We start from the raw sequence: 15,952 nt of genomic DNA on the forward strand, positions 1-15,952 counted from the left end.
GGCATTTTGGGAAAGGGAAATGAGGGATCTTGGAAGAAGGAGGGGAGAGAAGAGATGGGCGAAGGGAGTAGTGGGAAATCAGTTATTTTTCCATAACAACTTCCAGTCCCTGGCACCAGTCTATGGTACAGTCTATATAAATCAGATCCAACAATCCAGGCTTCCTCTAGCATGCACACACAATGAATAAAATGAAATATCTTTATTTACAAAATGAAAATACATTGGGCATTATACAAAATAGTTAGCACACACAACACATTTTGAATTGCTGCAGGGTCTGTTAGCTTCTCATTGCACTAATGGTGGGTCCTGCTAGTGTTGGGTCTGTGTTGGATACTGCCCATAATTTCACAGGGGCAGGATCATCTGGAGAAGAATTACTTTGCTTTATTGCTTGGAAAGAAGAGAAACAGCTGGACTGTGTTTTTGAAATTGGATGATAATTTTATGTGTAATAAGGGCTGGATCATTTTCACACTCAGATCGTATTCTCTCAGATTTCAGAAGGGAATTTTACTATTAGAGATTGTCTCGCATCCGTAGTAGTTTGGTTGAGAAGAATATAAATGGAACATTTATTTATTAAAGGCCTACATAAGTTGCAATTCACCCAGCTGAACACAACCCATCAGCGTACCAACTGCTAGTGAGGGAAGGAAGGGAGGTATCAATTTAGGAAATAAAAGACAAGAAGAACCTTTGCAAAAAAGAGGGCACTTTATTGAGGCTAATGCATTTTTAATCAAAGAACTCTTCCTCATGGGCATCTACAACTATTATTTTTAAAGGAAACTGTCTGAGCTAGCCATGCACTTTTGAAACATGTTCCTCTTTCCTTTTGTTTCCTGCCAGACCTTTAATAAGCCAGCCACCCCTAGATCTTGCAATTACAAGCAAATAATAAACAGAACATTATTGAGCTCTTGGTATGCGGGGGCACAAGTTACGTAAGGTTGGTTTGTAGTAATGCCACTCGCTCCAAATCGAGTACTGATAACTCTCACTATTAGCTAGTCTGGTAGTTTAGTTAAATAACAAAAAAGAAAGATATCCTTCATATTTTTCATGACTCACAACAAATAGCTACAGTGACTGTAATTTGCCAACTATGTTGATTATTTTTCAAGAGTCCACAAAAGAAAAGTCTCTGTCAGCAAATATTATTTTTATTGCATGACATTGTGTGGCTTTTGCATGGCAGTTTTGCTTAGAAAGATATCTGCATATCCCAAATTGCATTAGCAGTCACATTGTCTTAATCAATGCCCTCAATAAAATGTGAATATCTATAATTATATAGTATTTTTCTTTTATTTTTTCAAACTATTCTTTTACATCTGATAATGTGCAGCAAAATCAAAGTTTTGTAATATACCGTTCTTTGAAATGTAAAACCACTTACCACTTATATACAAAATCATCTGTGATGTAGAATTAACCCTGAAGTTAATTCCCACAGAGTTGATCCTCCTACTTAGAGTAGATTCACTGAAATGAATGGGACATAAGTTAAACTAACATCAACTCCAACCCTATCCTTTGTATTTTGCATGATTCTCACAACAAATAGCTACAGTGACTGTAATTTGCCACAGCTTCCTCATAGCTTAGTATGTGCTTTTGCCTTCAGTAAAAATATTCCTAGAGGTATGATGTTCTTTTTTAAAAAAAATGAACTAACACCTCCTTAATTTCTGCACTAACATAAAATAGACATTTTTCTCACCATTTTGGGGTCATTTATGACCCCACTCCTTAGACATGAAACTGTTTGCTTCTCCACATTAATTTTATTTGGGAATGGGGTCTAACTGAAATCAAGTACCCTTGTAGTGAAATCCTCAAAGTTAAAAAAAATGGTGGTTGGTGATGAAAAGATCTGAAACCCAACAGAACATGCAGAAGAGATATTTAGTATCAAGATATACAGGTTAGGTGTGGGTGAGTTGTATATATTTGTATACCTTTGCAGGGGGGAATTTTAGTCCAAATGTATAAGGGGGTTGATAGGTTGGCAATGCAAAATCATCTAAAATGCTTTTAACATTCCAACTAGGAGTGCCATATTCAAAACACAGTGATGTCTAATCGATGACATAAATACTTGCATTTCCTTGTTTCTTTGTTTAGAAGAATTAACTATCCTGCTGCAACTGTAATTCTTAGATGAAACAGATGTTTCTCAATGTATTTTCCATTGTTTGAGTTTTATCAAGCTTTTGGTGACTTGTCTTTCAAGATTTTTTAGGCCTTGTAAGCCATTGAATAAGTGTTCCTCTTAAGTTTCACAGTGCTGTTCCTGGATGTTTAGAAAGCAATGTGGATGAAAGAAAGCAAATGAGAAAAATGCTAACTCTCTTAAACAGTTATTGAGTATCGCTACTCCACATCATCTATGTTTATATAGAAAGCTCTTCCTGTAGAAAAGTTTAATGTGTTATATATTCTGAATATTTTGCAAGAAAAATTATCACTGCATGTAAGTATTGTAATTTGTCCCATTTAATAATAATAATAATAATAATAATAATAATAATAATAAATTTATTTCTAACCTGCCTCTCCATTCTGTTCGAGGCAGGGAACAATAGCAAGTATAAAACACATAAAATATTAATCAAAACACAATGATGTAACATTGTTAAAACATCCTAAAAGCATCCTAAAAGCATCCTAAAAGCATGCTTATCCCAATTTACCGAATTGGGATAAGTATAGCGACTGAAGCAACTAACATTAGCTCTGATTCAGAATACACAGAACAGCCACACACTAGTAGATTCTACGGTGGACAAGGATTTCTCCACCAGAGAAATAGTGCTATCAGCTGTGACAATATTTATCACCTATTAGAACTTACTTGAATTTAGTCTTGCCATTGGCAGACAGAGGCTGTCATGGCTGCCAGTGCCAACCCTCTAGTCACATATAGGCACTTGACTGGAGCATCATCCATATATCCCTAAATGCTGAATGTAGAGTTATCTTCTCCCTCTTCCAGAATCCCTTTGAATACATGAATCATGCCTTGAGGAACAATCCCCACACCACTATGTAACCCTGCTGGATTGAGATGCTTGGCAGTAGCTTTGATCAATGCTGCATTCCTTTTCAAAACAAGTGAATATCTCAAACTGAAAGCAAATAATAATAATAATAATAATAATTATAGTTGATATAGGTGTAATCTTCTTTGTCTTCATAGCCAGTTTCTGCTTTCTAAAATGTATATGCTATACAATGTTGTAATCACTGCAATGCTATTTTTATTCACAGATAATGCACCTCAAGTAGCAATTATTGCACCAGGTACAGGTAACCATAGAAACAGTTCAACAGGCCCAACACCTGACTGCTCTCCTCCATCACCAGATACTGCACTGAAAAATATAGTGAAAGTTATACGACCTCAGGTGGGTGTCAGAAACAGAAATTCTCTTATTTGAGTTGTTATTGTGTTAAAATGTTGACATTTTTAAAGTTATTCTGATAAGAAAAAATTAATATACAAAAATTAATGATATGAACAATTTAACGATGTTGAAATAAAATTCCTAAATATCCTTTGCAAATAGAAGTTATTTGTTTGGATCCAGAGAAATGAATATCTACTACTAGTGTGCTGTTACATTGTTTTTAAAAACCCAGTTTGTGTTACAGAAATGTGAGGAATATTTTATGAACTGGATTTTAATTATACCTGAGCAGAAATAGCTTACCTAGTATTTTCTTTGGGGCAATTTTGATTTCCATGTTACATTTTTTAGGGTGACCATATGAAAAGGAGGACAGGGCTCCTGTATCTTTAACCATTGTATTGAAAAGGGAATTTCAGCAGGTGTCATTTGTATATATGGGGAACCTGGTGAAATTTCCTCTTCATCGCAACAGTTAAAGCTGTTTTAAAAGGAGCTTTGACAAATTCATGGAGGATATGGATGGCTACTAGTCTACTCTTGATGGTTATATGCTACCTCCAGTATCACCTTTATTTTCAATTTCATAATTTTCTGTGATGCCCACATAATTTCTTTTATTTCTTTTTATTTTTTTCCAGTAGTTACAGGAGTTTTTATTTCATGCTGTCCATTCAGATTCATTTAAAACTGCCTAACTACTGTTGTCTCACTTCTACAGGATCCTTAATTTTCTCTCTTGCCATCCCCCACTATATTAGCCATTTGTCTCTTTCTGTCATAATTATTTTTTCTAATTGGTGACTGGCAGGCAAGAAACCTGAAAGGCATTGGAATTATTGTTAGAATGATTTGTTGTGTGATAGTTAATTAGAAACAGCTTTTAAATGCTATTTTCATCATAGAATTGTCAACAGATGGACCCAGAACATTGCATAGCTATGCTGTTGGATTAGTTCATTACTAATGCAATGTCTGGACTTAATTGAAGTCAGTGGCTTGGTTCCCACTGAATTCAGTAGCATTGTATTCTTTGAGTGCAGTCTTTTCAATATTTTTGAATGAGTGAATGTATAAATGAATGAATGGAGTAGAGACCAAATGATACAGCATGTGCGGAAGTAAAAGGTTTTATAAGATTTGGAGCTTTCATATCCAGGTCAGTGTGCTGATAAAGCCTTATGTGGTCTTGGGTTAAATTCTCCCAGGGACTGCTTCCCTGCTATGTACCCTCCCATGATCTTAAATCAGCTAGAATGACATTGCTTTTTGTTCATCTGCAAAGAACAATAATAGGGCTGTGCAAGCCTTGGGTCTCGGATTCGGAAATCTGAATAACGGAGGACATTTCATGGTGGATCCGCCATTTTATGACGGATCCACCATTTTATGCTGGATCTGCCATTTTCTTGCACAGCCCTAGGCCCCCCATACAACCTACAACTCCCAGCATGCAGTGCCTTGGAGGGCTGTACTTACTAGGGCCCAGGAGCAGAGGGAATACAGGAAATACCTGCCACCATCCTCAGGTCCTCCATGTGATCGGCTGCTTCCCAGGGTGATCAGCTGCTGCTGCCTCAATCAGGAAGTCTCCATTGACTTCCGAAGCTGCAAGGCAGCTGTAGGGCACCTGCGGAAGCCACATGGACCCCTCCAGGGTCAATGGAAACTTCCTGATTGAGGCAGCTGCAGCTGATCACACAAAGGACCTGGGGAAGGTGGCAGCTATGTCCTGTATTCCCTCTGCTCCTGGGCCTTGGTAAGTACAGCTCTCCCAGGCACTGCATGCTGGGAGTTGTAGGCTGTATGGGGGCCTAGGGCTGTGCAAGAAAATGGCGGATCCATCATAAAATGGTGGATCTGCCATGAAATGGCCTCCATTATTCGGATTTCTGAATCCGAAGCCTGAGGCTTGCACAGACCTAGAAATTAGAACAGTATCTGGGAACATGCCTTCTCCGTGATGGCACCCACACTGTAGACCATTCTGGCATTGGAAAAAGAATTTTATAATGATTAAGTCATAATATTAACAATAATACAGTAATTGTATGTGACTTCAGCGACTGAGAATGCAGTAAACAAATTTTAAATACTTCTAAGGTATTACTCAAATTCAAAATGGTCTTGATAAAGCGAATAGACCTATATTCTGCAATAAGAAATGTGTAAACATTACAAAAAGGAAACAAGTCCTGTGGGATATAAACTGAAAGATCTCTTGCTTGACAGTAACACTGCTAAAAGGAACTAGAAATTTAAGGGGGTTAAAGCTGAAAATGCCTACATTGTTATGAGTTTGGTATCTGATTGTTGTGAATCAGACTGGGGTTTGGATAAAAGTATATTTAATTGACTGCCTCAACATTACAGCTGAGAATAAAACACTATGGGGATCCTCCAATTAGAAGTAGAAGTCCTTTTCTGTCTCTTCCTGACTTTCTCCCTCTATTGACACTATGTCTGTAGAGTGCACTTTAGGCAAAGACTGAATACCTTATATATTCTGTACATGTCCACCACTGTCTTTCTGCTAAATAATAAATAGCAGACTGTTGTCCAAAAGCCTTAGGCAAAAGGTCTGGAAATGCATTCTAAACTACAAACAAAACCAGGAGAGGATAACTGACACGCACCACTGACTCTTCGACCCAAATTATATACCTGAATGGATATTACTCATTTTGGATTTTTAATATGTAAAATGCTTTAGATCAAATTGCTGTGGATTTCTGACATAGCTTTATCTTGAACTGATGTATTACCAAGATTGTGTCATAGAAAAATGTTTATTTAAATTCTGTTCGACACCACAGCTGTCTAGACATTAATATGATATTACTATTGGATCAAGATTGAAATGCTCTCTTTGCAGAAATGCTCTCTTTGAAAAATACTAAAATATGGATATTTTTGTATCCCCAAAGTCATTGTCATATTAGTTTTTTGTGCTGATGGTACAATGTATTATCCTACCTTGACATTTTATTTTGAGATTGTATTATAGCTTTGTAAATGAATCCAGCAATCCTAGAAATTATGCATAGAATATGAACTTAAAGTATCCCCAAAGAACTTGGAAACATTGGAATTTGTTTTTAAAAAAGAAACTCCAAAAAGGTAATGAAACTTAGAAGTAGAAAACAAATTAAAATATTTACATCTTAACTCAATTCTTTTTTACAGCCCAAGCAACGTACCTCAATAGTATCAGCTTTTGAATTTCAACGATTAAATCACAGCCATGATTATTTTGAAATCAACTCCTCTATAGGATATGCAAGCTTTACTTCCAGCCCACCAATCAGTCCAGCTAACTATTCCATTGGATCTGTTGAGGGCAGCATCGAAGATAATGACATTCCAGGTAAAATAATATGAAGCTGCACGTTAAACATGTATTTTGAAGCTGAAGTAGGCTGAAATCCAGGTAGCTCTAAATGTTTACTTTATAAGAGAAACAACAATGCAGGCAATTAATTAGCTTATCTATTAATTTATTTGCCTGGAAATATTCAAATGTTCTAAATATGTTTTAAAGCTAACAATCAAATACATTCTACAAATGATATTTATATAGAACTGATGAATAGGTTTAGTTAATGAAGTCACAACTGTTACCTTGTTGGTTCTTTTGGGCTGTACAAGGGACCTGAAAACCTTTATCAATAGCAGTTAAGCATTTTGATAAACCCCTCCTAACTCCCTTGTTTTTATAATAACCTGTCAGTGACAATTCTGTTTAGAATTGAAAAATGTTAGAACGAAAAATGGGCATCTCATTTTTTATACTGCAGAAGATGTATTTGTTACAATTGATGCCTAAAATGTGGTGAATAATGGGATTTACATGTGAATGCTGATAATCCCGGATACATTTCTGACTGGCTAAAAATAACTATGGACAATATCCAATTGTGCCTATCCACAAACAAGGCCCACCACCACTTCTGTTCTGCAAGCAGCAATCCCCACAGATTATCTTCCGCAAACAGCACCCAATTTTTGCGGAACATGATTTAGCATTTCCATGGGCAAGCCCCAAAATGAGTAGAAATGCTCGTTTCTAGAATGGGGCAGGTTGGCAGAACTTCCTTGTGATCATGTTGCTGCTGGAAATGGTAAATCTCCTTTCCGCAAGCAGTGCAAGGGAGTCAATGGGCCTGTCCACTCATGGGTAGTTTTCATTGAATATTTTCCTAGGTTGGTTTGGGGTGTGATTTTTTTTTGTCACCAGCGAATGCTGCTATAAATTTTAGGTGGCTGTTGACAGTTATGGTTGTATTTCTGAGTTTCCAAACATTAAAAAAAATATGAACAGGGGTTGTTCAGATTAGTTGATCTGAGATTGTTTTTGGCCATCACTGTAATACAGTATCTACTTAATATTTAAGAACAATAGAGTATTGGATTGGATTCAAAGACTCCTTCCATTGGAGGAAGACTCCTTCTGCAGCAGAAGGGAACCATTGGAATTAACTCATATTTCCCCAAAAGTATTATATCTCTGTATTGATCATTATTGCAAAAACAAATCTCTTTTAGTAATAAAAATATTCCAATATTTAATCTTCTTGACCCTGATACAGAGACAGTTGCATGCAACAATTAATAGTGTTCAACTAGTAGTATAAGGAACACAACAACAGTGTGCATTAGCTTCAGATTATGCATGAAAATATGCATTCTCATCTATATCAAGTAGTAGATGACAGTTGACACTTTCGTTCATATTGGCCAGTACTTATGAAAATTTCATGGAGGACTCAAATGTTCATCTGTTCCTTGCAAATTTCCACATCCATGCACATCATTTAGCTTACGAAACCTGCCATGACATGCACTGCTAACCTATGTGTAGAATGATAGTTCTCTGGATTCACCCATGCTTGTTGTGAATGCTATATATCAAATTAGGATACTGGTAATTATGATAATGATACTAAACATGTAGTGAATACTCAATTGAAAATGAGAAAGGGCGATTTTATGAGAATACAGGATAATTGTCTTCTGATCTTGTGGTTCATATTTCTCACTTTGTTCTCATTTTGCACAACTGGCATTTTACGCAAAAAGGTAAATTCTGTTTAAAGTTTATATGTGTGAGTGTGTAAAATCCATAGTCAGATACTTAATATTAGGTTAGCATTTTTTTCTGGATAATAAATATAAGGACAGCCCACTACACATTAAAGGGCTATGAGATACTATTAAAATAACTAGTTCTTCATTATATTAAATTGTGCACAGAATTGTGCACTGTTTCTTATAGTCATAGCTATAAAATTGATAATTATTTTTATAAATATGCTTTCTTATCAATAAAATTCTGCAAATAAATTGTTCACTGAAGCACTCAGTAGCTATCACTTTGAAGAATACCAAGAAAATATACAGTCGCAGGGTGCTCGAATTTTCAGTTACCTGAATTTATTATGCCTAATTATATGGTTACAATTTAGTACTAGGATGAATATTTACCTTTTTGTCATAGTGAACTTGATCTTTCTGATAATGTAAATCCACATTGTAGCACTGAATACAATGCCATGTTTTCATTTATTTACTATTACATGTTCTGAGAAGCTTTGCTCCACTTCATGAATCATGCCTCTTAATAATTGGCTACCAAGGAAATCTGTATGAATGAGATTAATAGAAGGATGTTTACTTCCTTTGAAACAGAGTGCAGATAGCCTTTCTTGTCCACAAAATAAATAATGCAAATAAGAGCATGGGAAATGTATCATGTTACAAAAATGCATCAGTGGAGGAATAAAACATTCATTTCTTTCAGTGGCCATTTCTACACCTGCCTTTTTCCCAGGATTGTCCCGGGATCATCCCTGTGCATCCAAATGACACACAGGGGATCCCATGAGCAGGCAGGGACGATCCCTCCATTTGCCTGGGGTAATCCTTAGTGTAGAAAGGGCCAGTGTTTCTTTCTTCTGTTATTAACAGTTTATTAGATTCCTCCCCCCATTTCCCAGTATAATTCAAAAGCAAACACTTCACCCCTACTGCACCCTGTCCCCATTTCCTCCGTGTTAGGTTCTTCCTCCCTTCTTCATATTGTCCTGTATTTAAAGAGTAATTTTTTTTAAAAAAATTGATAGTTTTCTAGAATAAAAATAAAAATAAATTTACAAAATTAAAGGATTGTTGTAACCACGTCTCCTTGCTGCCCTGCACTGGTTTTTCTGTGGATTATTCTTATAATTCAAGAAAACTTCCCCATATTAATTGGAATTTATGGTATTCGTGAAAAGTTATATCAGTAATATGGTATAATATACCTTTTGTCAGGAATAGAAGGCATGTCCATGGGTCTTGTAATTTAACTAAGAAATAGTCTAGAAGGCTTTGGGACCTATTCGGCCTTTGGAATGTTACAATCTGTCTGTGTGAGTAGATATCTGTCGGTGTTCTCAGAGCAGAGATGGAGGAATGCCCTTATTCTCATAAACCACCTGCTAGTTTTAGCCTTGTGCAAAAAAAAAAAAAAAAACCACTGAGTGTGAGAGGGTGGGGATTTGCAGAAGGGTTGCCCAGATTGAGGCATCATCTTGGTGGGCTGAGCATTGCCGCCCTGTTTAGAATAGGGCATTGCTGAAAGGCCAAAGCCCCAGTCTGTAAAATGGTCTGGAAGAGGCCTACACCTCCCTTTTTAAGCTGGTGCACAGGCGAGGAGCCTTTGCTAGGAACATCTGTGCTGCATTTCCCAGAAAACCTCCTTGATTGGATGCATCATTGTTTGAGACTCTGGCGGCACTGTGCACATACTCCCTCCTAAGTGGAACTTTGGATTACTAAGAACTTGCCATGAAAAGTACTGTGAAGCTTTTCATATTCTTGAACTCCTGTTTGCTGTGAATTGTATGTTTTTGTTTGTTGTCAGCTCAATGCACTGGCAGACTGGGTTTGATCCCTGATTACTGGACTTCCTTTTCTCTCCTCTGCCTGGACTCATGCAGCGAGGAACTGGCTGTGTGAAAATTGTGGCACAGAACTCCTTGTGGTTGAGGGTTTACCTTCCCTGTTATCTTGTTTAGGCCTTGACCATGTTCCCTCTGAGTTACCAGTGTATGATCCGAGGTTGGACTAGCTCATTGGGGTGGTTTGTTTGGCTTTTCAAGAATTTAATTGAGAAATCATGTCAGGAATCATCCCCCTCCCTTTTCCAGGTTTGGAACCCGTGTATGGATTGACCTTCCTTTGTGTCCAGAACCATGGAGATGGCTACGGGGAAACAAAGTTGATGGGGATTAACTGTTGACTGTTCTGGAATTTCTTGGAGCCTATAGCTACTAACAATTAGCTATATGATTTCTGAAGTGTGCAACCATTAAGCTTTTACTATGGGATTTCCAGCAATAAAGAAGTCTCACTGGTTTGGGTGTCCCGTGTCAGTTTGCTCCAGCCTTGGGTGAGGAGATCCAGTAGTGGATGTCCCTTCTCCCACCCCAGTACCTCCCAGCCACTGTGGAAGGCGTTGCAGCAGCCCCTCACCTGAAGCCAGAGATTGAGGGGGGTGGAGGGGGTGGGGAAAGGGGAGAGGCCGAGGATCTACCAGATCAAAAAACCCACCAGGCCTTACTCAGAAGCATGCAGCAGCTAGCTGGGCTCAGAAGTCTGTCTAGTAGAAATGTTTGCAAAAGAATAAAGTGAAGTTGTAAAAAGCCTCCGCCATTCTTTCCACCTTGCATGGTTCTGCTGGCAGAGCAATGGATAGGCTAAGGGCCAATCCTTTAGAACTGTGCTCTTAATACATTTTTAAGCTTTTGTTGTTATGTGAAATATATGCAATACACATTCAGCATATACTTTCATTAATTACTGTGTTTCATTTTTGGATAGGATAGATTTTCTCCCCAGATTTTTCTTCTCACCAGATTGTTTATAGCTTTGCAAAGCTTGCTGGTTATCAGATATATTTGTATGATATATGGGAGCTAACTGAAGTTGAAAGAACTGGTAAAAACCCACTGAAGACACTGTAAAAATAAGAATTCCAACCAGTTTTCACCAATAGAAAGTACTTCCTCCTGTAGACTATCAAATACCAGCTTGTTTAATCATATTTATCACTTCTTTCTTTTAAGTCTTTAAAGAAGAAGATGTTATTTCCTGATCTACATTCCCACATACTAAGCTTCTATATAGGTCATCTAATAATAATAATAATAATAATAATAATAATAATAATAATAATATCATCTTATTTCCCCAGCTGTTGTTTTATGCTCTTGTGCCCTCTGTGATCCTCATACTGTTACTCATCCTTAATAGTAATTTTATTTATTGAAATTGAGTGTGGACAGGAGAGAAGATATATCTTATACTGTTTGGAAAAACAGCTAATAGACTAGATTATCATGCCTAATTTTTATAAATGGAAACACTAAACAATGCTTCCAGGTGGTAATGAGGCTTGGGAACTGTCTTCATGGTGCCACGTTGGCACAGCCTCCCTCCTCAACCCCACGCTTTCCCTCTCCCAGTGTGGTGGCGGATAATCCCAACGCCAAGGAAGGAGCGCAGGGTTTCTGGGCAGGGTTACTAGCTTCTTTCCCCCTTTTTTATGACAGACAGAAATCTTGCCTGTAGCCAGAATGTTGGCTGTTTTCAGACATGAGCCCTTGAAATAACCTGTCTGAACTCCACAGATTTCTATATAGCAATTTTGTATCTCCAAATTACCAACAAATTAAATATGGAATTACAAGCACTAGCCTGCAAATCTCGTCCTGTATTTGCAGAGCTTTCAAACATTTGGCCCAGGCAGATAAATATATTCAATGCTTATTTATTTAGTAATGTACACCTTACTTGCTTCCCCATGTGGCTTACAATAGGCCTAAAATGCTACTAAAAGAAAAAAGTATAATTACCAAATGCAGATACAATGTATTCTGGAGTCATTTAGGATCCACCTAAGTCTCTGTTTTAGGGCACAGGGTAGAGAGAGGCAGGCAGGCAGGCAAAACAAAAACAAAACAAAAAAACAAAACAAACAAAAAAAAAAACCCCAAAAAACCCAGACGTCTGCTCCAGGTAAACTGTTCCGTCTTGCACCACAGATCTACCACCAGCTGTCTGTGGAAAGGAGTGCAGGAGGGACAGGGAAAGATGCAAAGCACCAGAAGCCTGCTCCTGTTCCAACTGGACTTGTTTTAGTTTGTTTTAAGCATATGAGTTTTAATGTATTAATTTCAGTATGGGACAGTTTGAAGATTTGGATTGAAAAGTAAGATAAAAATCCATTAAATTAATAATAATTAAATAAATAAATCACTTTCCATTCCTAATCTGTTGTTCTTACCTATGAATCGAATCAAGTAGGAAACATTGTATCCATGGTGGGGAATGTGTAGCTCTCCAAATATTGGTGGACTGCAACTACCATCATTCTTAGGCCATGGCTAGACCAGGCCTATATCCCGGGATTGTCCCAGGATCTTCCCTGTGCATCCAAATGACACACAGGGGATCCCAGGAGCAGGCAGGGGCGACCCCTCCATTTGCCTGGGATAAACCTAAAGTCTAGCTAAGGCCACAGTCAGCATAGTCAATGATGAGGGATGACTGAGTTGCAGTCCAAAAACATCTGGAGGGCCACATGTTCCCTTTGCCTGCCTTTAAAAAAGAAGAAGAGGCACTGGACCCTAACATTTGTGGGACATCAACAGACGCTTAAAATAAAACTGTAGCTGGGGATGGTTCCAAACCCTTAGTAGCAGGGAGCATATGTGGCGATAGTAGGTTTGGAGTATGACACAAGCAAATGGTAATATGAAGTAAAATTACATTTATTAAATAAGTCAGGGATTATGGGTGGTAAAATCTGGAATGGAATTGGGCAGAAAAGTCCTTTATTTTATTTTATTTTTTAAAAATGCCAAAATAATAGCATGTGTTAGAGACACTTGAGAACAATATTTTAGGACCAAAACCTTGCAATGTTCTATTATTATTAACCCCATAATATCCAGAACTCATATGGAACAGAATGAAAAAGCCCGGAATGGCAACTTCCAAATGAGCCAAGCCAACCAAATTCACCTACTACACATATAGATGGGATGCAATGAGCCACAAAACTTCCACAGAAACCATGTTTTGGTCCCCATTCCAAGCAATAGATCATATTTCAAAAAAGTGCCTGGAACAGCAATTTCCATGTGAGCCGAACAACCAAGTTTGCCAGTCACACATTATTATATCTTGCCAGTTTAATACCAGAGTTAAGGCTGTCTTAAGCTGTCAAAGGCCTAATCTACACCAGGATATTGCACTACAACAGGATATTGCACTATGAAAGCAGTATATAAAAGGCAGGAGCCATACCAAGCGGGATATAGCACTATGAAAGCGGTATATGGTATGTGTCAATGGGCCCCAACATTGTCAGGACACTTCAATACTGCTATAAAGCAGTTATGTAGCTCCTGCTTTTTATATACTGTTTTCATACCACTTTCATAGTACAATATCCTGCTTGGTGTAGATTAGGCCTTAGTCTCCACAAAGCCAGGAAATTGGAAGCTAACATTGATGTCTTAACTGGCATGCCCCATGATCAGTGTTGATATACAATGTCAGAAATTGTGCTTCCTTACAAATTATTCTCCACCCACACTTTTCCTTGGTGTCTCCCAGGCCCAAATCCAGATGGAGTATCTTTGTACTGTATTTCCTTATGAAGCATCTGAGCCTTACTATATTGCTAGAGGAATTCTTCTGTGAGTTGATCCATGTCACTTTGTTGCTTACATCCGTAGCTGGCAGTTAGAGGGAGAACTCTTCTAGCAGTAAAGTTTAAACTGGCAGATTTTTTTATCATTGAATTTCATTGGTTTTTGAAAAGGAAATTTATAATTACTGTGTTGGCAGTCCTACACTCTCCACAGTGGGTGGATCCACACATCACACTAAGCTGCCCTGCAAATAAGCCACGGTAGGTTGGTTGTTCGCAGAACAATCCACGGTATGTCCGACAGACAATCAGGCTTGCTGTGGCTTGTTCTCCCCGTCTTCCCCATCAGTCCTCCAGTCAATTCCATAACACGTCCAGGCATCTTTGCAGCAGAACCCATATTGTGTCCTTGTCCTACATTGCTACTCCTTTTTTTCCTGGTGCTTTGGGAGTATGCAAATGAGGTCATATTTTTAATTAGTATTTCCCCCCTACATTCCTTCACAAGTGTGCAAGAGTGCATTTGCCTCTCTGATACGTGTAGTCTTGCCTTGCCAATTTCTTTGTGTGTTTCAGTTGTCAAACAGAGCTCTGAAATGAGAAAAGAAGGTGGACCAAAAAGGAGGGGTAATATCCCACTTGACAATATAATCTTCTAGCTTTTAAGTGTTGAACTGACACTTTCAGTGTCCTCCTTCCACTCAACACTCCAACAACTCCAGAAAGGGGAGATATTAACTCTCTCCTTTTTGCAGCTCTTTTTTGGAGTAGTTACTGCAGTAACTGCAGCAGTAACTACTCTGAAAAGGAGCTGCAAGAAGGGGGGGAGCCTATGTCTCCCCTTTCTGGTGCAGTGACCACATCACATGGTTATAATCAAATCAAATTTTATATGCACCAAACCATTGGCCATTACAGTTTAAAACAATTAACTGAACATGAAACAAAAAACAGACAATAAATGTCCAGTGTTCAAGGAAAGACAAAATCCTTAACAAAGAAAACTCAGTGTCACCAAGCAAATAAAACATTAAATACAATTGGGGCTAAAATTAAATAATTTGAAACTCAGGTTGCAGCACTCATTTTAATGGCAATTGCTAAAAAAAAATCACAGATGATTATAATCATCCATGGTGTGGATTAAGGACAGTATCAAGTTTATTGTTCAACAGTGTATTTGATTGACACATCCCCACCTTCTTTCCCTTCCTCAACCCTCCCGCTGGTATCCCATCAGCTATTGTGAGTTCTACCAGCTGGACTAGAGTGGCAGCCACTGCTTTGGTCATTCCTGCCAGGGGAATGTAGTTCCTGAAAATAACCAACTGCGTGCAATGAAATAATCAATGGTGCCCGACATACAACATGATCACCAAAAGTTGTTCAAATAATCAACTCTACACAGCGTCAGTTATTCGCGTTGGTTATTTCAGCCAAATAAGCAACAATGGTGTGAAAAAGTCCCGACAGACAACACAATAACCAAACGTTGACTATTTAAACCAGTATTGGTTATTGTGTTGTCTGAATCCAGTCACACACTGGGTCAACATTTTCACTGAGTTGTCTACCACAACTCCAAGATCTTTTTCTTGGTCAGTCACTACTAACTCAATTTCCATCAGCTTATACTTGAAATTGGGATATTTTCCCCCAACGTGCAAGCTAATTCAGCCTTCGCACTGAAAGAGGTTCAATACTCCTGGTTTAAAACAAGGATTTGGGCCTCCAAAGGGCAGTGTAGTTGGCATAACATGACCATAACATAACATCCAGGCACAGTTAATAATATAACTGCACTAACTGCAGTTTCCAAACAGCCTTCAAA

General features: G+C 38.0%; 1 protein-coding gene across 8 annotated transcripts in view; it reads left to right on the forward strand.

Annotated features, from left to right (window-relative positions):
- Positions 1 to 15,952, forward strand: part of ANKS1B (ankyrin repeat and sterile alpha motif domain containing 1B) — a 373,862-nt gene that overhangs the window by 106,708 nt on the left and 251,202 nt on the right. For all 8 annotated transcript variants that reach the window (XM_063133719.1, XM_063133713.1, XM_063133716.1 and 5 more), the window contains exons 11-12: positions 3,280 to 3,416; positions 6,606 to 6,786. In XM_063133719.1, the coding sequence (XP_062989789.1) occupies positions 3,280 to 3,416; positions 6,606 to 6,786 (318 nt within the window). The remainder of the gene's footprint in view (positions 1 to 3,279; positions 3,417 to 6,605; positions 6,787 to 15,952) is intronic.

The sequence above is a fragment of the Elgaria multicarinata genome, chromosome 9 (assembly GCF_023053635.1).
Source record: "Elgaria multicarinata webbii isolate HBS135686 ecotype San Diego chromosome 9, rElgMul1.1.pri, whole genome shotgun sequence".
NCBI classification, from domain to species: Eukaryota; Metazoa; Chordata; class Lepidosauria; order Squamata; family Anguidae; genus Elgaria; species Elgaria multicarinata.